Source organism: Ostrinia nubilalis, chromosome 29 (assembly GCF_963855985.1).
Source record: "Ostrinia nubilalis chromosome 29, ilOstNubi1.1, whole genome shotgun sequence".
Classification (NCBI taxonomy): domain Eukaryota; kingdom Metazoa; phylum Arthropoda; class Insecta; order Lepidoptera; family Crambidae; genus Ostrinia; species Ostrinia nubilalis.
The window spans coordinates 7,452,029-7,476,432 of NC_087116.1; the positions used below are offsets into that span (position 1 = coordinate 7,452,029).

Here is a 24,404-nt window from a genome sequence, read left to right on the forward strand (position 1 = left end):
AGGATACGGTCATTAACCGATGTTTCAACAGCTCGCTTAGTCTACTTTAGCTACTTTCATAGCCTAATGTCATATGGAATCATGCTGTGGGGCAAAGCTGCAGATTTTGAAACAATATTTATTTTGCAAAAACGTGCGATAAGATACTTGTATAAAATGAAAGCAAGAGCATCCCTTAGAGAATTGTTTAAAGAAATTGGCATTCTCACGGCCGCTTCACAATACATCTTAAACTGTATTCTATTTATTCAAAAAAATATTACTGAATTCAAAAAGAAAAGTGATATTCACCAAATTAACACTAGAAATAAAAATAAATTGGCTATACCCGCTTTTAGACTTAATAAAGTGTTTGCTACTTTTATGGGACAAGGTATCCATTTTTATAACAAAGTCCCTGATAAATATAAAGAGCTACCGTATAATAAATTTAAAGATATAGTTAAAGATCACATGCTTAAAAAAGCCTATTATACAACTCGAGATTTTCTTAATGATAAGTCATCCTGGGAGTAGGATTATGGTCCTCTCATGCTCGCACTAAAAAGAATTAAAATGAAAAGTAATGTATAAACTAATAATAATTTCTCAAATGTTATAGTGTCATGCTTCTCAATCTGGACTGTTACTTAGCTTTATTATTAGTTTTTTTTTAAAGAGATAACTTGGAATTGTCATTCTCACTAAAATGTCTCTGGGGTGGTGGCGTAGTGAGGCGGGTCGTTACATTCCCTCTAATATGGTCGAGTGAAGCGATGGCTGGTTCACTCGTCATGTCTGTGAACAGGCGCTGCTTTCGGGGACTGGTCAATCCAAGTTATTCAAATTTATGTATGCGAGTCATTTCTACTAGTATCTTAATATGTAAGTCTAGATATTAGCACGTCACTACCTTGTTTAATATACCACGCAATCTTGTATACCCATTCTTATAAGATACACCATACAAGAATGCATGGTAAATTCAGTGAACTGCTCCTGAATCGAATGTACCTACTACTACTATTTCTATTTATTTATATTAACCGGCAGACAGTGGTGACTGAGTTTGTTGCGGCGCTTCTTCTCAGCACTTGCCAAATGTTGGTCTCGAAGCGCTGGTAGGGTAAAAAGATTATGAGACATGTAGAGGCTCCTTAAGAGCAAAATGACGATTTGTAAGAACTATTTATTAGTCCAAACAAATAAAGAAATTTTGACTTTGACTTTGACTTTGATAATGATCACTTAAGAGCAAAATATTTAACGATTTGCAAGTGCTATTTAAATAAGTCTGTAAAAATAAATAAATTTTGACTTTGACATAAATTAGGGATGTTGCCTGGGTCAAAAAGCAAGAGTTTTAATTAGTCCGTCAACTTATCAAAAAATACTCTACACGTATTTTTCACTTTTTCAAACTAATGAAAATTTAAAGAGATAAAGCGCGCCAAAGTTCATAAGAAGAGGCCCGTGACGTCAATGCGTGCATAAAAGTGCCGCACGTTGTGACGTCGTGCGGAACTTCAACGCACCATAACTATGTAATTATTTGTTAGATTGACAAATAAAAATATATGTGTCCAATATTTTTTGATATTAAACATGACGGACTAAAAAAAATTTTTTAGGAAACTAGTCTATTCTGCCAATAGACACCCTGTATTATTATGAGTATACTCACTCCTGGAGTCGGAGAAAGCCAGCGACGACACGGACGCGCCGTCCCAGCCGCTCATACTCGTCGGGGACAGCTGGGACACACCTGCGGGGGACACACGACTTTAATACCATGGCATTAGACACAGAATTGAATGACTCGAGTGGCGAGTCAAAGGAATAGAGTACAAGGGGAAGGCTGGTTTTGTTTTTGTATAGTCTGGTCTGCGAGCACGTAGAATTTCGTCCAATGACCCCAAGCTGCCCATCCTCATCGCTCGCGCGTAATTATATTGCTATCGCGACTGTGCGACGGGCGCCCGCGGTGAGTGTGCGAGCGCGACAGCAACATTATGACGCGCGAGCGACAAGGATGGGCAGCTTGGGGTCATTGGACAAAATTCTACGTGCTCACAGACCGGGCTTTAGTATAGTGCTGAATGATGTCGTGTAGTGTAGTGTCTTGACATGTCACGTCGTCGTGTGGTGTGGTATCATGTCATGTTGTATTCAAGGGGCGTAGTGTGAGTTTACGACAAACGCATTCGATGTGATGAATTGTACAGCGCCCCTAGCGAAAACATTCAAGAACTATTTTTTTTTACACAGTCGATATCGAAAGCGTTTGATGTAAATTTACTACGCCCCCTGTTGCATTGTGTAGTGTAGCGTCGTGGTGACTCACTAAGCGTGTCGGAGTTAATCGTCATAGCGTCATGTAGTGTCATTCTGAGTCGCATCATTTCATGTCACTTTGTGTCGTGTAGCTGTTAGAAATACTGTATGCGTTTCCGAACGTATAAATGTCAAATCATAGACATTAGTGCTTTATGGTCCCCTCCTACTTCCGTTGTGTAAGCATCATGGTGTGCAAGTAATAAATAGTTTATTTTCCTAAAAGTGAATTTAATATGCTAAATCCCTCCAGTAAACACGATTAGTTTCCACCTCAAACAGTAGCGGCGTGTCATTCGTGTAATGAAGTAGTGTAATGAAACGTGTGTAATGAACAGTAAACTTAGTGGATTTTCAATAGTAAAACTGATAGATCTCATTTAATTAAATTAAATTCATTGTTAAACAATGAATCAGAATATTGTTATAAAATATTATTATGCTGTGTTAACTGTCTGACTGTTTATATAAATAACTCTGTTCACTTGGAAAATTCCAATTTAAATGATTTGTGGGAATGAATAGAGGTATCCGTGGGCTCCACGGATTGTTCTGTTCATTTCCATAAATCAGCTAGTAGTCCAAAGAGGCAAAGCATGTTTGTAAGATGGGGATAGCGGTGCGGGTTGTACAATAACTAAATGTCGATGTATAACTTTACTGCATATCTGAATTGTACAATTGTTTGTTATCCTAAATAAAATAAAATAGTGTTACATCGTAATGTGTCGCGCATCGGCGTTTCATAAGTCATATTGCATCGTACTGTGTCATGTCGTGTAGTGTAGTGTAGCGAGTAAGTTTGCGTCGTATGCAATGTAGCAGCGTGTCATTAGTGTTATGTAATGCTAGTGGGCTGTTTCGTGTTGTGTCGCCTCGTGTAATGACAAGTAGTATTGTATCATATCGTGCTGTGTAGTGTCATGCTGCCGCATCATGTAGTGTCACCTCGAGTCGTGTAGTATAGGGTCGTGTAGTGTAGTGTAGTGTCGTGACTCACTGAGCGTGTCTGAGTTGTTGGCGGCGGGCGCGGCGGCGGCGGTGTCGTGCGCTCGTCGAGACACCTTGACTTGCTTCAGCGATAACTCCGGGTACTTGCGAGGCTGGAACGAACATTAGATCATTCAATATCCACTATAATAACCATTATACACGGTGTTACTTTGAATTCTTGTCATATTTACAGAGGTAACTATATTACTGATACTGAACACAAACACAACTAAACTGGTAAAAAATAATGCCCTAAAATTTTGTTTTTTAAGTAGAGAAGAACGTCGAAGATCCGAATGCCGATTAACCGAATAGACATGTTGACACCACCAATCAATTGACGTACTTTTTAAACTGTCAAAACGAAACTCTCCCTTAGATTTTGTATGGCACTACAAGCAAGTGACGTCACTATTTTGTCAACTCAAACTACTTTTTTCAATGCGAACAAAAATCGTAATTTACAGGTAATTTAAAATGAATTAAGATTGTAAGACCAGAATGAAGTGTCTTTTTAGAAAAGTTGTGATTTCGAAATATTGAGGAACGGTGTCAAATTGTTTGTTGGTACTTAACAGACACCATTAACCAGTCTGTCCACCCACAAGGTGGACCGACGACATCGTAAAGGTAGCAGGGAAGCGCTGGATGCAGGCCGCTACCAACCGGGCAACAAGGAAAGCATTGGGGGAGGCCTATGTTCAGCAGTGAACGTCCTATGGCTGAAATGATGATGATGATGAGACACAATTAAACCAAAACTTATTTAGCTTATCATCTCAGCCACAGGACGTCCACTGCTGAACATAGGCTTCACCCAATGCTTTCCATGTTGCCCGGTTGGTAGTGGCCTGCGTCCAACGCCTTCACGATGTCGTCAGTCCACTTTGTGGATACAGGAATAACTGGATGGGAATGTTAATGAACATGGCACTCACAAACTTGGGCATCTGCTTGACGGGCGGGCGCGGCTCGATCTCCAGGCTCCTGGCGTACAGGTAGTTTGTGATCTCGTTGTCGTCCATCCCCGGGAACGGATCCAGGGATTCCAGGAATTGCTGGGAATGGAAGACAGAATTAATTATCGTTGGTTTCTTTTGCAGCGGTAGGGGAAACCGAGGTGTTGCAACTAGAGATGCAAATTGACCGAATATGACCGGTCGCGATGGTCAAAAGTCAAAACCATAAATGATGAGTTATTTACTGGCAAATTCAGTCAATGAGGGCTATCGTTTTAGCGCTCACTAATTAGCGCCACTGTAGAGTAAGGTCCTGTCACTTGCTAGTCGCGAAGACAGTGGCGCCAACTGGTGAGCGCTAAAGTGGTAGGAGGACTATCGCATTTGCACTCATCAAGATGGCGCCACTGTAGAGTAAGGTCCTGTCAATCGCCAGGGGTGCCAACTGTTAAGTATAAAAACGATAGCCCTCATTGACGTATTTTTTAAAACTGTCAAAACGAAACTCTCCCATAGATTTTGTATGGCACTACAAGCAAGTGACGTCACTATTTTGTCAACTCAATTAAACTACTTTTTTCAATTACAATGCGAACAAAAATCGTAATTTATAGGTAATTTAAAATTAATTAAGTTTTTAAGACCAGAATGAAGGGTCTTTTTAAAACAGTTGTGGTTTCGAATTATTGGGGTATGGTGTCAAACTGTCTGTTGTGTAACTAGAAATGTTCATTGACTGAATCTGACCGGTCGCGATGGTCAAAAGTCAAAACCATAAATGATGAGTCATTTACTGGCAAATTCAGTCAATTTTACTCAAATATTACTGTACTACCTTTTAGGTACCCAATTTATATGCAATTTTCAATGAAGGAACGTCATTTTTTATTATATTAAGAGAGAATAAGATGTCATCAAAGTTAACGTGCGCGACGATGCGACATTGCCATGGGACACTTATTGCTTCAATTTAGAATCTCACTAAATGTATAACTATAATAAATCATTACAAAACACTTTTTTATTTCAAATAAGATGTTGTAGACATTTATCAATCACAAAATCTAAGAAAAAACTTAAAAAAGTAAACAAAAAAACGATTACTGAAATCAAATTGACCGTTTTTGACAGTTTATGACCAATTTGACCGTGAATGACGGTCAGTAAAGTTCAGCCGCTTTAGTAATTTTCAACACTATCCAGGATACCCTACAAGTTTGTCGGCGTGATTAATATACATATCAACACAAAATTATAGCTCTCTAGTGCAAATGCACTCAACATCAAATAAACCGCACCTTCCGCGACGCGAACTTTCAAGATTTTCTTCTGACACAATCATGGTACCCCAACAATATTGGTGTTATTTGAAAGCCCAATAAATATCCTTAAAGAAAAATACATTTCATTACTAAATAAATGATTAACATATACCATAAATGTGACTTGAAAATAGACCTCACTTTGGGCTCACCTCTGGGATCAATTAGACCAATTTTTATGGTTATAAAACCAAATAAAGATCTCACGTGTCCTCTTTAACAGATGGATAGCGATTAATTCCAACTTAACAGTTTTATAGTCATAAAAAATGGCTCAAGCGTAACTACCTATTTTTTGAAGAAGTGACTCTGGATCCTTGTAAAGACACATTTTTGGGGTAAAAACCTTTCCTTTAATGAAATGAAGTTTAGAACTAGGCTTTCAAATGGTACCAATGTTGGCGGGAAGTGGGGATGCATACGTTTGATAAGTGCTTGTCGCGGGAGGTGCGATTTATTTGATGCCGAGTGTAGTTTCCAAGCAAAACCTTAAGAATGTAACACAAAGACTTAAGAATTTAACACGACTCACCCTTGTCTTCGGCTCGATGGTGAGGCAGTAGGGCTGGTTCTGGTACTGCTGGATCTCTCCGGTAATCTCCGCTACTTTTCTCCGCTTCGAGAAGTTTATTAACTCCGAGTTGGGCAGGTAGTCTGAGGGAAAAGTTAGTTCTGGTATAATTTACTGCGCTAAAGTTGCCGAGTTTAGCTCACAGGAACACACAGGAGAGAGAGAGAGAGAGAGGGACAGAGAAAGAGAGGGGAAAGAGAGAGGAAGAGAAAAAGATGAAAAGAAAGAGGGTACGAAAGATAAGAAAAGAGGGAGAGGGAAGAGAGAGGAGTAGGGGAAAGAGGGACAGGAGAGGGAAAAAGAGAGAGGGGAAAGAGAGGAAGTGAAAGAGATGTAAAGAAAGAGGGTACGAGAGATAAGAAAAAAGAGAGGGAAGAGAGAGGAGAGGGGGAAAGAGGGAGAGAGAAACTTCTCCGCTTCGAGAAGTTTATCAACTAGGAGTTGGACAGGTAGTCTGCGGACAAAGTTGGTCTTGTCACAATTTATTGTCCTCACGATTTATAGACGAAGGAAACGAATGTGTGTGTTACATTAAGCGTTTCGATAACTCTTTTATAATGCGAACAGCTAGGGACTGGAATTCGCTGCCTGCTGCTGCCTTTCCTGAATACCATAAACCGGGCCTCCTCAAGGCGAGTGAATATTAGGCACTTACAGGGCAGATAATGTACCATCCTAGACTGCATCCCACTTAACACCAGGCGCGATTGGGGTCAAATACCTGCCTTGGCTTGCATAAAAAAACACCCGGTTAAAACCAATAAAAGAAAAAACAAATATACTGAATAGAAGAAGAGGGAAAGATAGGAACATTCCGAGGAAAGGCACGCACGACGGGTTGATGCTGGGTAGCCTCTCCTGGCAATGTCGAAAGTGGTCCGAGTTTAGATCAGAGGGGGAGAAAGAGAGAGGGGGAAGGAGAGGGAGAGAGGGGGTGGGAAAGAGATAAGGGTAGGGAAAGAAAGAGAGGGACGGAAAGAGAGAAGGGGAGGGAAAGAGAGAGAAGGGGAGGGAGAGAGGGGGAGGGAAAGAGAGAGAGGGATGGAAAGAGAGAGGTAGTCCCAGTTAACTTACCCAGGTTCCCTTCTTCTATGTGCAGGATATTTGTCAGGTACATTCCAAGAAAAGGTACACAAGGTGGGTTGATGCTGCGTAGTCTCTCCTGGTAACGTCGGAAGTGGTCCGAGTTCAGTTCCCGGAAGCCTTCGAGCTCGCGGATGAGACGGGGCGGGACCAGCTGGAAATGAGATAGTCAATTTTAATACTTATTACAACTTTATACAGCGCAAATTACAACTTTTTTTTATTCTATTAAAATTTAAGGACTTTTGTCTATGTATAGACATGCCAGTCCTATCGTAACCTAATTACCTAACCTTAAAATTAACAAAGCTAAAGCCTGGTCGGTGAGCACGTAGAATTTTGTCCAATGACCCCAAGCTACCCATCCTTATCGCTCGCGCGTAATTATATGTATTGCTGTCGCGACTGTGCGACGGGCGCCCGCAGTGAGTGTGCGAGCGCGACAGCAACATAATTACGCGCGAGCGACAAGGATGGGTAGCTTGGGGTCATTGGACAAAATTCTACGTGCTCACGGACCAGGCTTTAGAGTTATAAAGGATGATGGGCACAAATGTATGGAAAGTGGTACCCGCTCCAATAGCCATAACCAATATATATTTTAAAAGGCCTTTAGATGTAGGAAAATGTCTGCTATGGGGCCAGTTCTAATTCACGTTTTGAAAGCAGTAATTCCACTAAGTATTATAATGAAAGTATAACACAATCATCCATGTATACGAGTATGTATTGTGACTACAATCTATTAATATAACTAAAAGAAGCATTGAAAAGGAAAGGATTATACCTACGATGAACTACCCAAGCTATTAGCCCTTTATTCGCTTTCATCATCATCATCATGATCATTTTAGCCATAGGACGTCCAGTTGAACATAGGCCTCCCCCAATGATTTCCACAATGGCCGGTTGGTGGCGGCCTGCATCCAGCGCCTTTCCGCTACCTTTATGAGGTCGTCGGTCCATCTTGTGGGTGGACTTATTGGGTCTTGTGGGTTTATTCGCTTTAGCAACTCATAATAAAACCCTTAAGAAGTAATAAAACTTTAACCCCTTTATTAATAAAAGTTACACCCTAGTTGAACTCTGGCTTAAATTGTCATTTGGTATGGAAATGTCATTTTAATCCAAGGTTCTTCCTAGGTGTAACTTTTTATTAATAAGGGGGTAGTACTTCTTTAAATAAAAATATTTATTTCACAATTATCCCCATCAATTTATTATAGAGTTAAGGAAGGATGCTGGAGCAGTAAACCCTTCCTGCCTCGCAAAACCTAAGTACCATTCTTCTTCTTCCTCGGTCCCTCACTGATGAGGATCGCGACCACAGATAGTGTTCCTCCACAGACTGCGGTCATAAGCTGTGTGGATCGCACGATGCAAACTCCCGCCCACCGTCTTCCTCACCGCGTCCGACCATCTCGTCGGTGCCCTGCCCCGAGCGCGTCCCTCTTCATACTTAGGTTACACAAAAAGTATCTTTATCTTCGAACGCAACCAGATCTGAGGCTGGTGGCCATAGTAAATGTTGTTCGTCTTGGTAAGACCTTTCAAATGACACTACAAACATAACTATTAGAGCCGGGTACCATTCTGCAAAAAAGTATGTATATCTTCGTACACAACCAGATCTGAGGCTGGTGGTCATAGTAAAAGTTGTTCATCTTGGTAAGACCTTTCAAACGATACTAGACACATATCTATTGGAGCCGGGTACCATTTTGCCCATTGTCCTTTAGCCACGTCGGACAATGGTTCGGCTTACATGTTACAACTTAATACAGCGCAAGTTACAACTTTATACAGCGCAAGTTTCAATATTGCTACTAGGCAACTCTTCTATTTTGTACTACGTTGTTGAGAGATTTGGTGAGAGAGAGAAAGAGAGAAAAAGTTCAGTACCTGCAGACCACGCCTACTCTCTCCTATAGGCTACACCAAGCCCGCTTTTAAGAGTTACTCTCCTATTTCTATGCTCTTCTCAACTGGAGCCTTCAGCAAATCCAATCTATGATCTTTGGTCTTAAACACGTGGCGGACGGAAGCTGGAGAATATCGAACTAGAGGGCCTCATGATCCCATTAAAGTGCGTGTATGTTATCACAAAGTGTCTCAGCTCCTGAGTGAGCTGATGACACCAGTAATATTTTAACCTGGAAAGTGGCCTTCAGTCTAGGGCCTAGGTTATACGACGCCTAATCTTCTCTTCCATCTATGCTATGCTGTTCTATAATATTCTCACCTGGAATCTATGTACAGAAGCGCTCCCGCAAGCGGCTACCACGGCTAACACTCCGTTGAAGTTATTGAAATCTCGTAGAGCAGGGTTGGCGAACCAATGGCACGCGTGCCAATGATGGCACGCGACATGATATTTTGGGCACGCCACCAATCACAAATTCAGTAATTCAATATAATAGTAAATAATGTGTTTCGTATTTGCCGTCATCAGTTAGTGCCACTGTAGAGTAAGGTCGTGTCACTCACCAGTGGTGCCACTTGATAGCATTAGGTGTTAATTTAATGGCACGTGTCTATGATTACTTCAAACATTTTTTTTAGAATAGTGGCACGTTGATACTTAAAGGTTCGCCATCCCTGTCGTAGAGCGACGCACAATTGTAGGAACCGGCAGACTAGCTACGCTGACTCGATGTACTCGAGAAAGAGAAGAGGGGACAGAGAGAGAGAGAGAGAGAGAGAGAGAGACGTGAGGGGAGAGAGAGAATACGAGAAAGGAGAGGGGAGATAGAAAAGAGAGAGGGAGATAGCGAGATATAGAAAGAGAAAAAGGTGAGGGAAAGAGAGGAGAGAGAGATCGGAGAAAGTTGTTTCAGGTTCTCTTGGCTACACATCACTCACCCACTCGCTCGTTCAACTCACCTATTTCTATCTTAAGCACATAAGTATGGAGCGTCTTACCTGGAAGGTAGCCTTGAGTCTATGTACAGAGGCGCTCCCACAAGCGGCTACCACTGCTAGCACTCCGTTGAAGTTGTTGTTGTTGAGGTCTCGTAGAGCGACGCACACTTCTAGGAACCGGCAGACTAACTACGCCGACTCGATGAGAAAGAAAGTAGATAGATAGAGAGATGAGAGAGAGGGAGACAGAGGGAGAGGGACAAGAGCGAAAGAGAGTGGAGAGATAGAGGGGAAAGAGAGGGGAGAAAGGGGGGAGAGAGGTGAGAGGGGGAGGGGAGAGGGGGGAGAGAGGAGGTGAGAGAGGGGGATAGAAGAGAGGGGAGAGGGGGGGAGAGTTGTTTCAGGTCCTCTAGGCTACACCTAGCCCACTCGCTCGTTTATGTTACTCACCTATTTCCATCACAGAAACTAAAGGGAGATGTGACAAGGGGGCGTGGCCAGTGTCGGAGCAATATGCCCAAAAACAGAAAACATTACTAGTATCAGCAATGATTACTTCGTGTGTGTGAGTTTCGAACTCAGCGCATTAGTTAGCATGCTCTCTATATCTCTATGGTTTTAGTACGTTTAAGTATGGAGACTTACCTGGAAAGTGGCCTTGAGTCTATGTACAGAGGCGCTCCCACAAGCGGCTACCACTGCTAGCACTCCGTTGAAGTTGTTGAGGTCCCGTAGAGCGACGCACACTTCTAAGAACCGGCAGACCACGACCACGCGTTCTTGAGAGAGGGAGGGAGAGGGAGAGGGAGAGGGCAAGAGGGAAAGAGAGAGGAAGATAAAGAGATAAAGGAAAAGAGAGGTGTAAAGAGAGGGATATAGGGAGAAAGAGAGAGAAGAGAGTGGGACAGATTGAAAGAGAGAGGGGAGAGAGGGGAGAGAGATAGAGGGAAAGAGAGGAAAAGAGAGAGAGTTGGTTTCAGATGTGAACGGTGGCTTTTTGAGGTCTCACAAAACCAAACATGCTCGATCCTCTAGGCTACACCTAGCCCATTCGTCCCTATAAGTAACTGTCCTATTTCTATGCTATTCTCACCTGGACCCTTCAGCAAGTCCAGTCCTGGATCATTGATCCTAAACACGAGGCGGATGGAAGCTGAAGAATGTAGAACTAGAGGGACTCATGGCTGCTCCTATTATAATGTTTGTCTTGTTACAGTGTCTCACTTCAGTATGATTGCGTCAGTGTCACTTTCCTACTCGTTCCTCTGGGTTACACCACACTCACTCTTCTAAATTACTCTCTCATCTATGCTACGCTGTTCTATTCTATCCTCACCTGGAAAGTGGCTTTCAGTCTATGTACAGAGGCGCTCCCACAAGCCGCTACCACTGCTAGCACTCCGTTGAAGTTGTTGAGGTCCCGTAGAGCGACGCACACTTCTAGGAACCGGCAGACTAGCTACGCCGACTCGATGAGAAAGAAAGTAGATAGATAGAGAGATGAGAGAGAGGGAGACAGAGGGAGAGGGACAAGAGCGAAAGAGAGTGGAGAGATAGAAGGGAAAGAGAGAGGGGAGAAAGGGGGGAGAGGAGGTGAGAGAGGGGGAGAGAAGAGAGAGGGGGGAGAGGAGGTGAGAGAGGGGGAGAGAAGAGAGGGGGGGAGAGAGAAAGAGAGGGAGGAGAGAGAAAGAGAAGGAGGAGAGAGAAAGAGAGGGAGGACAGAGAAAGCGTTGCTTTCAGCTGAGAAAGGTGGATTTTGAGGTCCCGCAGAGCAATGCATACTCGCACCTTCACGCTTCATTTGGGACGTGTACAAGCGCCCTAACTGGATAAAAGCTTTTGACTTTGACTTTGTTCTTACCTGGAAAGTAGCCTTGAGTCTATGTACAGAGGCGCTCCCACAAGCCGCTACCACTGCTAGCACTCCGTTGAAGTTGTTGAGGTCTCGTAAAGCGACGCACACTTCTAAGAACCGGCAGACCACGCCCACCCGTTCCTCTAAGTTTTCGCTCTCCACTATCCATTTTTCCATCCATCTCGTGAACTGGGAATAAATACACTTACATTATTATCATAGAGGATTCTTATCATAGATTTATTATTATTATACTGGTGAAATAAGGTTCTGGAGTGGAGGTCGCGTACCGGAAAACGCAGCGTGGGACGTCTACCCACCCACAAGGTGGACCGACGACATCGTAAAGGTAGCAGGAAAGCGGTGGGTGGACGCAGACTGCTACCAACCGGGCAGCATGGAAAGCATTGGGGGAGGCCTATGTTCAGCAGTGGACGTCCTGTGGCTGACATGTTGATGATGATACTGGCGTTAGATTGGCAAAAGATTTAGTAGTGGGCCCAAAAAAGTACACTAGTACCTATATGTAGTATGTGTACTCTTTGACAGATATTTCTCTCTCACATAGCCGATCTAACGTTAGATTAACAAAATCTGTGATACTATGACCAGAGTTTGTTGTCAGCAGGCTTAGGCTGGGTTGCACCATCTTACTTTAACTTTGACAAACGTCAAAAATCTGCCAAAGTCCATACAAAAATCACTGGTTATCTTTGTAGTTACGGTCAAAGATAGGTGGTGCAACTTAGCGTTAGTGTGAGTTTACATCAAACGTCTTCTCTAGTGACTGAGTAAAAAAGTGACATTTGTCTTACGGATTGTACAGCGCCCCTAGCGGAATCTTTCAAGAACTAAAATTTTCATACATTTTATTATATCCGTGACATTGACAGCGGGGCGCCACCGTCATAGATAATAATCATAGATTATACTGGCGTTAGATTGGCAATAGATTTAGTAGTCGGCCCAAAAAAGTACCCTGGTGTACCCATTGTGTACTCTTTGACACATGAATATAGACATAATACACTGAACTGTCCCACCCGTGACATTGACAGGGGGCGCCACCGTCAATACCGGGTCGCTGGTTCCGTTTTTTGCCATGTTGGAAACTATATAGTTGAACGATGGTGGCGTCCCCCTGTCAATAAGTTTGGTGGGACAGTTCAATTTAGGTTCTATATACTCACATTGGTGGTATGTTTGATGATTTTCAACAGGTTTGGACTGGACTTCTCCTTGTCTTTCTTCGTCCACACCGCGCCCACCAGCTCTGATGGTCGCACCTGGTTTATAATAAAACACAATTTAAACATCTATTTAAAATATCAAAGCTAACAATAGGGTAGGCAGTTGACACTGTACGGGCGGGAAGCAGTGATTTTAAAGTACCGCTTCCGTGCTCGGGATATGAGATTTGCTGTCAGATTTGTTCTGTTCTAGTGAAAGAAAGAAAGAGGGTTAGGTTTTTAATAGCAGTCAAGCTGTGGTGGACCGACGACATCGTTAAGGTAGCAGGGAAGCGCTGGACGCAGGCCGCTACCAATCGATCAACATGAAAAGCGTTGGGGGCGGCCTATGTTCAGCAGTGGACGTCCTATGGCTGAAATATGATGATGAATTTTGTTATTGGCATGCATACACACTAAACTTCTATATGTAAGATTTTCATGTAATTACTTTGTATGTAATGTTGTTGGTATACCGTAATAAATAAAATAAAATAAATGAATGAATGACGTTTTTGGCCAACTCGAGCGGGTGCAGCGTGAGCGGGTGCCAGTTGTGCCTGTATTATTGTTGGTCCTTCGAGCCGGATTACCTGTCTGTACAGCGTAAACTCGAGCAGCGTCAATTGTCTCGCCAACTGAAGCGGGTGCAGTGTGAGCGGGTGCCAGTTGTGCCGGGTCGGCTCTCTGTATTACTTTCTGGTCCTCCGAGCCGGATACCTGTCTTCTTCCTTCCGACACGGCGTCGGCCCAAAACTCCGCCACAAGAATAGCGTTGTCAGTAGCCTTCATGGGATAAACTATTTGAATTTGGTCCTTCGAGCCGGATTACCTGTCTATACAGAGTGAACTCGAGCAGCGTCAATTGTCTCGCTAACTCAAGCGGGTGTAGCGTAAGCGGGTGCCAGTTGTGTTTGGTCAGCTCGGCGGGATGCCGATTAGTCGGCCGATAGTAGGCACAGGATGACACATGAACCAATCACTGAGCTCTATTCTACGCTGTGCGTTCCGTTTGCTGCTTCACTTAAGCAAGCATTGTTTGTGAATACGGGCGTCAGCATCCTTTAGCGAATTCTTGATTTGTGGTCCATAACCACCATATTATTTGTTAGTCCTCCGAGCCGGATCAGGTCGGGACAGAAACTAACACCTACCGAGCGCAAAGTCGCAGACCCATTCCCGTCTTCTAGTAATTGATCTTCTGCTGTCAGATTTGTTGTTCTAATGATGGATGCTAAGGGAAATCCACATGGTCCTTCGAGCCGGATTACCTGTCTATAGAGCGTAAACTCGAGCAGCGTGAGTTGTCTCCCCAACTCGAGCGGGTGCAGTGTGAGCGGTGATGGATACTATATGAACTTTATTAAGTTTTTGGTCCTTCTTCCTACACAGCGTCGGCCCAAAACTCCGCCACAAGAATGGCGTTGTCAGTAGCCTACCTGTCTATACAGCGTGAACTCGAGCAGCGTCAATTGTCTCGCCAACTCGAGCGGATGCAGCGTAAGCGGGTGCCAGTTGTGTCGCGTCGGCTCGGCGGGCACCTGCTCTATTTTTTGGTCCTTCGGGCCGGATACCTGTCTATAGAGCGTAAACTTGAGTCGAGCCGGATACCTGTCTTCTTCTTGTCGTGTCGCCAACAAACCTACAGAGCGTCGCTTTCATGGAAGGATACCTGTCTATACAGCGTGAACTCGAGCAGCGTCAATTGTCTCGCCAACTCAAGAGGGTGTAGCGTGAGCGGGTGCCAGTTGTGTTTGGTCGGCTCGGCGGGATGCCGCAGGGTCCGCGGCGGCGCGCGGTCAAACACAGAAACCCGCGGGAGTCACAGGTGCGTTGCCAGCCTTTAAGGGTCCTCGCCCTCAGCGACTTTTTGTAGCGCGTTGTGTAAACGAGCGACAGCAGCGCGACTGCATCGCTACAAAAAGTCGCCGTGAAAAAGATTTGTGGTGGTTAACAGCTACATACATTTTTGGTCCTCCGAGCCGGATCAGGTCGGGACAGAAATGAACTCCCTACCGAGCGTAAGGTCCCTTATTAGTGAGCGGGAGGGTTGGGAAACCCTGCTTAACGAATGCTTCATGTCGCTGTTATAGACAGACCTATAATTGTTCCTCTGAGCCAGATACGCACCTGTCTGTACAGCGTGAACTCGAGTAGCGTCAGTTGTCTCGCCAATTCCAACGGATGTAGCGTGAGCGGGTGCCAGTTGTGTTTGGTCGGCTCGGCGGGGTGTCTGTATTATTTCTTGGTCCTTCGAGCCGGATACCTGTCTTCTTCCTACACAGCGTTAGCCCAAAATTCCGCCACAAGAATGGCGTTGTCAGTAGCTTACCTGTCGGTATAGAGTGAACTCGAGCAGCGTCAATTGTCTCGCCAATTCAAGCGGGTGTAGCGTGAGCGGGTGCCAGTTGTGTTTGGTCGGCTCGGCGGGGTGTCGCAGCGTGCGGGCACCTGTATCGTTGGTCCTTCGAGCCGGATTACCTGTCTGTACAGCGTGAACTCGAGCAGCGTCAATTGTCTCGCCAACTCCAACGGATGTAGCGTGAGCGGGTGCCAGTTGTGTTTGGTCGGCTCGGCGGGGTGTCGCAGCGTGCGGGCACCTGTATCGTTGGTCCTTCGAGCCGGATTACCTGTCTGTACAGCGTGAACTCGAGCAGCGTCAATTGTCTCGCCAACTCCAACGGATGTAGCGTGAGCGGGTGCCAGTTGTGTTTGGTCGGCTCGGCGGGGTGGCGCAGGGTCCGCGGCGGCGCGCGGTCAAACACCCACGATACGCTGGAGACTGAGACGATGGAGCCTGTCTCCCATTCCATGTTCTGGCCGCTCTGTGGGAGAAACAGTTACAGGTTAATGTTGATAAACACTAAGGTTCCAAGGAAGGTAATTCCCTGAAAACGAAAAGTTATTACGTCTTTTTCTTTCGCTTACACTCTACGCTGGCATGCCTATCATCATCATTTATTATTATTCTTCCAATTATTTTCGTTTAGCAGCGACTTGCATCCAAGTTCTCTCTCTCTCTCTTATGGGTGGGTTTCCCACGCTATACTTGGCGGTACGTGGCATCCATTCAAAACCTTGCTGCACCATTGAGCATCAGTTCTGTGTTCCAATGAACACAAATATACTATCTTCTCTGGGAATACACCTCAGCCCCTACCTTCCTTTGCAGCATCTTCAGCACGCTCTGCACCCACTTCCTCATGGGCTTGCCGTCAACGCACTTCAGGAAGCCTGCAGTCGCCCCGGGAGCCCCTCCCTTCCCTTGCAGTAGTCCCGGAAGCCCCCTTAGGTCCTCCCTTCCCCTCCAGTCGCCCGGAAGCCCCCTTAGGTCCTCCCTTCCCCTACAATTGCCCTGGGAGCCCCCTAAGGTCCTCCCTTCCCCTCCAGTCGCCCCGGGAGCCCCCTAAGGTCCTCCCTTCCCCTCCAGTCGCCCCGGGAGCCCCCTAAGCTCCTCCCTTCCCCTCCAGTCACCCCGGGAGCCCCCCGAGCCCCTTTCTTCCCCTCCAGTCACCCCGGGAGCCCCCTGAGGTCCTCCCTTCCCCTGCAGTAGCCCCGGAAGCCCCCTGAGGTCCCTAACTTCCTCTGCAGTAACCCTGGGAGCCCCCTAAGGTCCCAACATTCCCTCCCTTCCCTTCTTACCTTCCTCTGCAGCGTCTTCAGCACGCTCTGCACCCACTTCCTCATGGGCTTGCCGTCGACACACTCCAGGAAGCCTGCAGTCGCCCCGGGAGCCCTTTCCCTTCCCCTACAGTCGCCCTGGGAGTCCCCTAAGGTCCTCCCTTCCCCTCCAGTCGCCCTGGGAGTCCCCTAAGGTCCTCCCTTCCCCTCCAGTCGCCCTGGGAGCCCCCTATTATCCTCCCTTCCCCTCCAGTCGCCCTGGGAGCCCCCTATTATCCTCCCTTCCCCTCCAGTCGCCCTGGGAGCCCCCTATTATCCTCCCTTCCCCTCCAGTCGCCCTGTGAGCACCCTAAGGTCCTTCCTTCCCCTCCAGTCACCCCGGGAGCCCCCCGAGGTCCTACCTTCCCCTCCAGTCGCCCCTACCTTCCTCTGCAGCGTCTTCAGCACGCTCTGCACCCACTTCCTCATGGGCTTGCCGTCGACGCACTCTAGGAAGCCTGCAGTCGCCCTGGGAGCGCCCTAAAGTCCTCCCTTCCCCTACAGTCGCCCTGGGAGCCCCCTAAGGTCATCCCTTCCCCTACAGTCGCCCTGGGAGCCCCCTAAGGTCCTAACTTCCCCTGCAGTAGCTCCGGGAGCCCCCTAAGGTCCTCCCTTCCCCTGCAGTAGCTCCGGGAGCCCCCTAAGGTCCTCCCTTCTCCTGCAGTAGCCCCGGGAGCCCCCTAAGGTCCTAACATCTCCTGTAGTCGACCTGGGAGCCCCCTAAGGTCCTCCCTTCCCCTCCAGTCACCCTGGGAGCTCCCTGAGGTCCTAACTTCCTCTCCAGTCACCCCGGGAGCCCCCTAAGGTCCTGTCATCTCCTCCCTTCCCTTCTTACCTTCCTCTGCAGCGTCTTCAGCACGCTCTGCACCCACTTCCTCATGGGCTTGCCGTCGACGCACTCCAGGAAGCCTGCAGTCGCCCCGGGAGCCCCCTAAGGTCCTAAAATCTTCTGTAGTCGCCCTGGGAGTCCCCTAAAGTCCTCCCTTCCAGTCGCCCTGGGAGCCCCCTAAGGTCCTAACATCCCTTGCAGTCGCCCTGGGGGCCCCCTGAGGTCCTAACATCCCCTGCAGTCGCCCCGGGAGCCCCCTAAGGTTCTCCCTTCCCCTCCAGTAGCCCCGGGAGCCCCTCCCTTCCCCTGCAGTTGCCCGGGGAGCTCCCTAAGGTCCTAACATCTTCTGTAGTCGCCTTAGGAGCCCCCTGAGGTCCTAACTTCCCCTCCAGTCGCCCCGGGAGTCCCCTAAGGTCCTAGGTTCCCTTCTTACCTTCCTCTGCAGCGTCTTCAGTACGCTCTGCACCCACTTCCTCATAGGCTTGCCGTCGACGCACTCCAGGAAGCCTCGCAAGCGATCCAACAGCGCCGGCTCGCGCTCGAAGTCGTAGAAGTGCTGGTCCACCCAGTGCCGGAGCACGTTGATTACCCTGAATAGTGGGAGAATATCAATGTTAGGGTAGGGAGGACTTCTATTACCCTAAGGGCTGATTTTACCATCGTCGGATAACATTTAACTGAAGAATTAACTTGTCATTTTTTTATTATCTTAAAAGTGGGCGAATATTAATGTTTATTATCCTAAGGGCCGAGTTCACCAACTGTCATTTAACCAATGTTTGAGTAATCGGCCGATTAATTTTTAAACGTCGGTTACGCAGCCGGTTAACTATTCGCTGTTCACCACGAATATTTTAACCGTGATTAGTAAATCGGGGAATCACCATCCGTTCAGGAGTGAATGAATGAATGCTATAAGTTTACTCAATAGCGAAGTCACGTCGTTATATTTAGACAACACGAGTTTTGGTGACATTTACATTTAGTAGCATAATATAAAACACTTTCAACTTGAGAAGTTCGAGAAAGCATTGGGATCATTAAGCTAGCCTGTAGTGTTCAATTTGGATGCGTAATAACGTCACGGCGCTGTTACTGTCAAATGTCACTCGTGCTAATTTTATTCTCCGTGTTGATCATAGAGGGTGTTGATGTTATGTTTGTTTGTTGTGAATTGGGATGATAACTGGGTAATGAAATCGAAATTCTATTTAGTCCGTCAGACAGATAATAAAAAAAAATTGGACGCGTATTTTTTCATAATTGAATAATTACAGTATTATATTGAGATGAAATGTCACATGACGTCATTGTTGAGTAATAAATCTACATAGGCGTGACGTAACGCGCCATTTCAACTCGATGTAGCACTGTGAAAAAAAAGATATAATATTTTTGAGTCTAATATTTTCTAATTATCTGTCTGGCGGACAAATAATTGAAATTTTGTCATCTAGCCTCTAGGTCGCCTTGGTCTGGACTCTTATATCTTTAAGATTTTCAAGAAGGCTTGTAGTGATCTTGATAGTTATCAATTAATGCATTGAACACTGACTGCATGTTTGTTTATCTATTCTCAAAACCAGCGAAATTCGAAACAATGATGCATCTGTTGCAGCCAAACTCATAGAAAAAATGCCATGTGTCCAACAAATGGTACTAAACGACGGTTAAACGATGCTTTGGACCTCGGTTATAATGATCGGCTGTTTAAGGCTTGGTATTTCTGCTAAAGTAGGTATTTCGCGCTGTCAAAATCTGCGCGCGCAATACTTCGCCGAAGACAGCGCGCCAAAGAGCTCTCGCGGCTACACAGTATAGAAATACGCAGTTTAGAAATACGCAGTTGGTTAGGTTAGGTTGACTTCCTTCCGTTCAAGCGTCACACTCACAGCACTTTCTAATACAAATCATATCCAAGTGATACAATTTAAAACAACTTTCAAAATTTTTGGGAATATATTTTAGAATCGAAAAAATATAGAATTTAACCAGGCCTGTTCATCTCCGCGAGTTTACATCGAAAACAAAACACGCACGATGGCCCACCTACAGGATACTATTCGACAAGGCCTCACATACGAGCGAACATTGACTCACGCACGCGTATTCTTGTGTATGATGGAAGAAAATAAAGAAAATGGTGTACTAAATACTGTGCAGTATTTAACTGCCTAAATAATAATAAAAACACAGAATGTACTTGTTTAAGTTGCCTCAAGACACTGAGAGGTAAATAAGTAGTTAATATTATTCATGATAATTCATGCTAAATCATGTATTTCCTCCGCCATTTTCCGCAGTTTGGCACCTCACGTCACATCATTTTACCGAAGTCAGCCCTATAGCTTCGGCGCAGTGCCGATCACTGACGTTTGTCAACAAAATGGTGCTTGACTCTTGAGACAGGCTAAATTACACCATATTGTTAATGACATTTGAGCATACATTTTTTTAAATACCTTCGCGAAGTAAAACTTCTGTACGTAGTACTTATTATTATTTGATATAACTGCCAAAGTAAACACGGTTCAAAGAGGCGTGGCGTCACCCGACCTTCCGGAAGTTCCGCGCCGGCTAAAAGAATTTCAAGATTACGTCACCCGACCTATCGGTAGATCCTCGGGAGCTTGAGCGATTGGAAAAACATTTTATGATCAGCTACTCGTAGCAGCGATTATTTAGAGCTTGGATAATAAATTATAGTTGTTGCAATTCACAAAGCTTTGCATGTGGTTAATTACATTAATCAGTACACGCATTAATTTTGTTCAGTCTTTTTGTTTATTAATAAATAAAAATATCATACTAAAATTGCATACATATTTGTTTGTATTGGTCTGGATGTTTTCTTTCCATAATTTATGTATAACGTATATACGGGGCTCTGTATCGAAAATCACTATGAGCAATGAGCATCACACACTGATACCTGGAGTGCATTACCGCAGCAAATTTTTTATAAATGTTGTGCTTTAGAGAGTCGAGAGTATAGCAGATAATTAGTCCATCGTGAGCAGAAATTTGTCCACTAATAGCAAAATTCGTTCAAATTATAGTTTTAAAGTTATTGGCTAGAAGATTCTTTTATCTTGCAGCTTAGACCTTTAGCTACAGACCTTAGACAGTATTTTTGAAACATTCTTACGCATGGTGGAGGAAGGGACGCTCTAGAGCAGTGGTTCTTAACCGGTGGTCCGCGGACCACTGGTGGTCCCTGGAGGCATTCCAAGTGGTCCACGATGTGCACTTGCACACCTTGGTCAAAACCACTTTTAACTGATTTTTGCAGTCAAACTGGTTTTGACCGATTATGAGGTGGTCCCTGACAAGACAGAACTTTGGTAAAATGGTCCCTCATGACTTAAAGTTTAAGAACTACTGCTCTAGAGACTCAAAACTACACATGAACTCCAGTTTTAAATCCGTTGATATCTGCTGCATCTGCCATCTTTTTGGGTAGAAAATTCTTCCATCTTACAGCTTAGACCTTTAGCTACAGACCTTAGACAGTATTTTTTATTATTTATTTGTGTCAGTGTGCTCTTCTAAAGAGTGTAAGACGATTGTATGTAGGTACTATTAAAATGTAATTTTAACTCATTGGTTTTGTCTCATATTTGAGGAATGTACTATGTATCATGAGTAGAGTCTTCGTTTAAAAGGATGCGAACGATTTAAATTTCAATAGGTAGACAAAATTGATAATTCTTAATTATCAAAAATTTAAGCTTTCTCCAGTAACACTGATATTATTATACTGTGACTCATCAAAGTCATCATTGTCAAAAATATTGACAAATCGCGAACTGTCACGGCCAAAAAACTGACACGCGTCCGTCCTCCGTAAGCGCCACCGCGCGACTGATTGAGATTGTCCAAGCCGTCATGGACGATTTTTTCCACATTTTTTAACATTGTAACTAAATAAGACCCAATATAAAAATTTCATCCGTTAAAAGCCCTCAAGTTATTTCTGAACTTTAGTTTAGTAAAAGATTTAGAATCTCAAATCGCTTATTTTAAAAATAAAACCATAAATAGAAAACGAATAGAGGTAACTTTGGGAATTTATTCTATCGAGTCAACTTCATCAAATCGTGTTTCCATCCGTTAATAGCCCTAGAAAATATCCTCAACTATGCCCAATAAAAATCTTAGCCTTTAATTTTACTGTTTAGTACCTCAAAAATGAAAAATGAAAACCTCATTTTCGCCATTTTCTCTGCTACCCGGCCTTAAGGGCTATAAACACTGGTTAACGTGTGGTGAACATTAAAAATGACTTGATCAGTAGTTTAAGTGTTAAACAGCCGTTTTAAAAGTCGGTGAACTCGGCCCTAAAAGGGGGAAAATATCAATGTTAGGGTAGGGGAGAAAATCGCCGACTAAGCAGGGGTTTGACGTAGAATGTGCACTTCGCAAAATGCGCACTTTTCTACAAATGGGACTATTCCCACCGCTGCACCTGTGTAGCCAGGTTCTACAGCTTGACTGCCATAAAAACCCAACCAATGAAGGTCAAGTTTTTCCCGGGTGAAAGTTAAACTTTCATTGGACCCGCAACGAAATTCATCAGAAGAACATAGGAGGAGTTCGAAATTAAGGTTCGACTTCCCTTCGTTGCAAAGCGGATGACAGGTGACAAACAAAGGTTTAGTAACCTTTATGAAAAGATATGCACCACGGACAATAAACATCAATTAATTAAGGGGACCTATCTTATGAGCTACTAGCTTTCCGCCCGCGGCTTCGCCCGCGTGGACTCCGAAAAACCCAAATATTTTACGGAACCCTTTTTTTTTTCAAAATAAAAAGTAGCCTATGTTACTCGTGGATAATGTATCTTTCGAATGAAGAAAGAATTTTTAAAAACGGTCCAGTAGTTTTTGAGTCCATTCATTACAACCAAACAAACAATGTTTTCCTCTTTATAATATTAGTGTAGATTAGCTAGCTACCTGCCAATATTTTTTAAAAACAAGAACAGAAAGAGAAACAACTATTCTACTAATATAGGTTCTATGACTCACCTAAACTTGACCGGTTGCTGGAACTCCTTCCGGTACCTCTTCCAGTCTTCTCTCGCGGTGTTTTTGCTGAGTTTCTCCGCATCGCTGCTCGCCGCCGACTCTATGCTCTCCGCTGGGAATAGACAAGAATCAGTTAGAATTTAAGTTTATTTGTATTTTATAGCGGACTAGACACTACTAATGAAGGAATGACAGTAATAATGATAAAGTCCCGTCGCCGGGCAGATAGAATTTCGTCCAATGACCCCAAGCTACCCATCCTTATCACTCGCGCGTAGTCATATTGCTGTCGCGACTGTGCGACGGGCGCCCGCAGTGAGTGTGCGAGCGCGATAGCAATATGATTACGCGCGAGTGATAAGGATGGGTAGCTTGGGGTCATTGGACGAAATTCTATCTGCTCGGCGACCGGACTTACTTTACTCAAGGATGAATTTAATATGATAAATTAAAACTTGATTAGAAAATGCCCATGGTCAAGCCAAAATCCCAATTCAGAAACCGAGTCTATTTATGGAAGTTTTTTGTGCAATGAATTACTTCGAATGTTATATGTTGCAAGTTGCAACATAATTTCTTAAATTAATCACTCACTGGCTGCTGCGACACAGGCCGCGAGCCTAGTGCAGGAGCCGCTGTTAAACTCAAATTATGTAACAATTTTAGCAATAAAGTTTATTTATTATTTATTATTATTTATTTAATTTAAAATTCGTTGCAATACCGCTAAACTCACTCAGTGCCTGAGGCATAGGAGCGGCACGGAAGGGTGATTTTGTGACGGTCAAACGTCAGCGAGACTTCAGAATTGTATGCCCTATCATGTCATAAGTAATATGTCAATGTCACCGCTTCCGTACCTCAGGTACTGACTGAGATAAGCGTTAAATTAGACTTATAAACTATTAAGCTGGATATTTACGGCCAGTTGAACTAATCAGATTGTGGATTTTGATTAGATGTACATACTTTAATATTTAGACAAATCACTCTATCAGAATCTATGAGTTTAAATTATTGGCTAAGCATAAGTATCAGTCTATCAATACAGTTATATCAGTTTCTATCAGACTTTTATTCATCTCTTCTATCAGCAACATATCACTCAAGAGCGTACAAACCGTACAGGCTAAATGAAGAATAGTAATATCTTCAAGTCTCCAACATAACTTATCGCCCGTATTCACAAACGACGCTTGCTTAATTGAATTAGCAAATCGAAGGCACAGCGTTGAATAGAGCTCTGAGATTGGTTCGTGTGTCACCCTGTGAGACCTCATAGTAATGTTTGTAAATACAGGCGTACGTCATACACAACACCCATTATCTTATTATACGTTACCTAATTGCAAGTCTAGATCAATGTCCAGGATGGAGGAGTTCGGACTGATGTCCTTTTTCGGCGTCTTGATCCGGGGGGCTTGCGTGCACAAACATTGTTATGGTTACAACTATGTTAGTTAGGTTAAAATAATTGTTATTTAGCGTTAAAAACCATATAACATAAATGAGAGTTACCAAATAAATGTACACAGATATGAATCAAAATTCATCATAGTATGTACATTTTGGAATATTCATTAATGTGTCCAAAAATCAACTAAGTAATTGCTTGAGTAGATCGGGGGCAAGCAGAACGTTCTGACGAGGTTCAGAACCACGTGAAGCGGAGCGGTGAAGAAGAGGAGATCCGCA

General features: G+C 44.3%; 1 protein-coding gene across 1 annotated transcript in view; it reads right to left on the reverse strand.

Moving 5' to 3' along the window:
* The window catches only part of LOC135085624 (protein son of sevenless), an 86,244-nt gene that overhangs the window by 19,745 nt on the left and 42,095 nt on the right, over window positions 1–24,404 (reverse strand). Inside the window, exons 18-27 of the mRNA XM_063980400.1 lie at window positions 22,710–22,821; window positions 18,110–18,266; window positions 15,818–16,012; window positions 13,149–13,244; window positions 11,965–12,147; window positions 7,233–7,395; window positions 6,120–6,241; window positions 4,245–4,364; window positions 3,314–3,416; window positions 1,664–1,744 (exon numbers count right to left, since the gene is read on the reverse strand). Of these exons, the coding sequence (XP_063836470.1) occupies window positions 1,664–1,744; window positions 3,314–3,416; window positions 4,245–4,364; window positions 6,120–6,241; window positions 7,233–7,395; window positions 11,965–12,147; window positions 13,149–13,244; window positions 15,818–16,012; window positions 18,110–18,266; window positions 22,710–22,821 (1,332 nt within the window). The remainder of the gene's footprint in view (window positions 1–1,663; window positions 1,745–3,313; window positions 3,417–4,244; window positions 4,365–6,119; window positions 6,242–7,232; window positions 7,396–11,964; window positions 12,148–13,148; window positions 13,245–15,817; window positions 16,013–18,109; window positions 18,267–22,709; window positions 22,822–24,404) is intronic.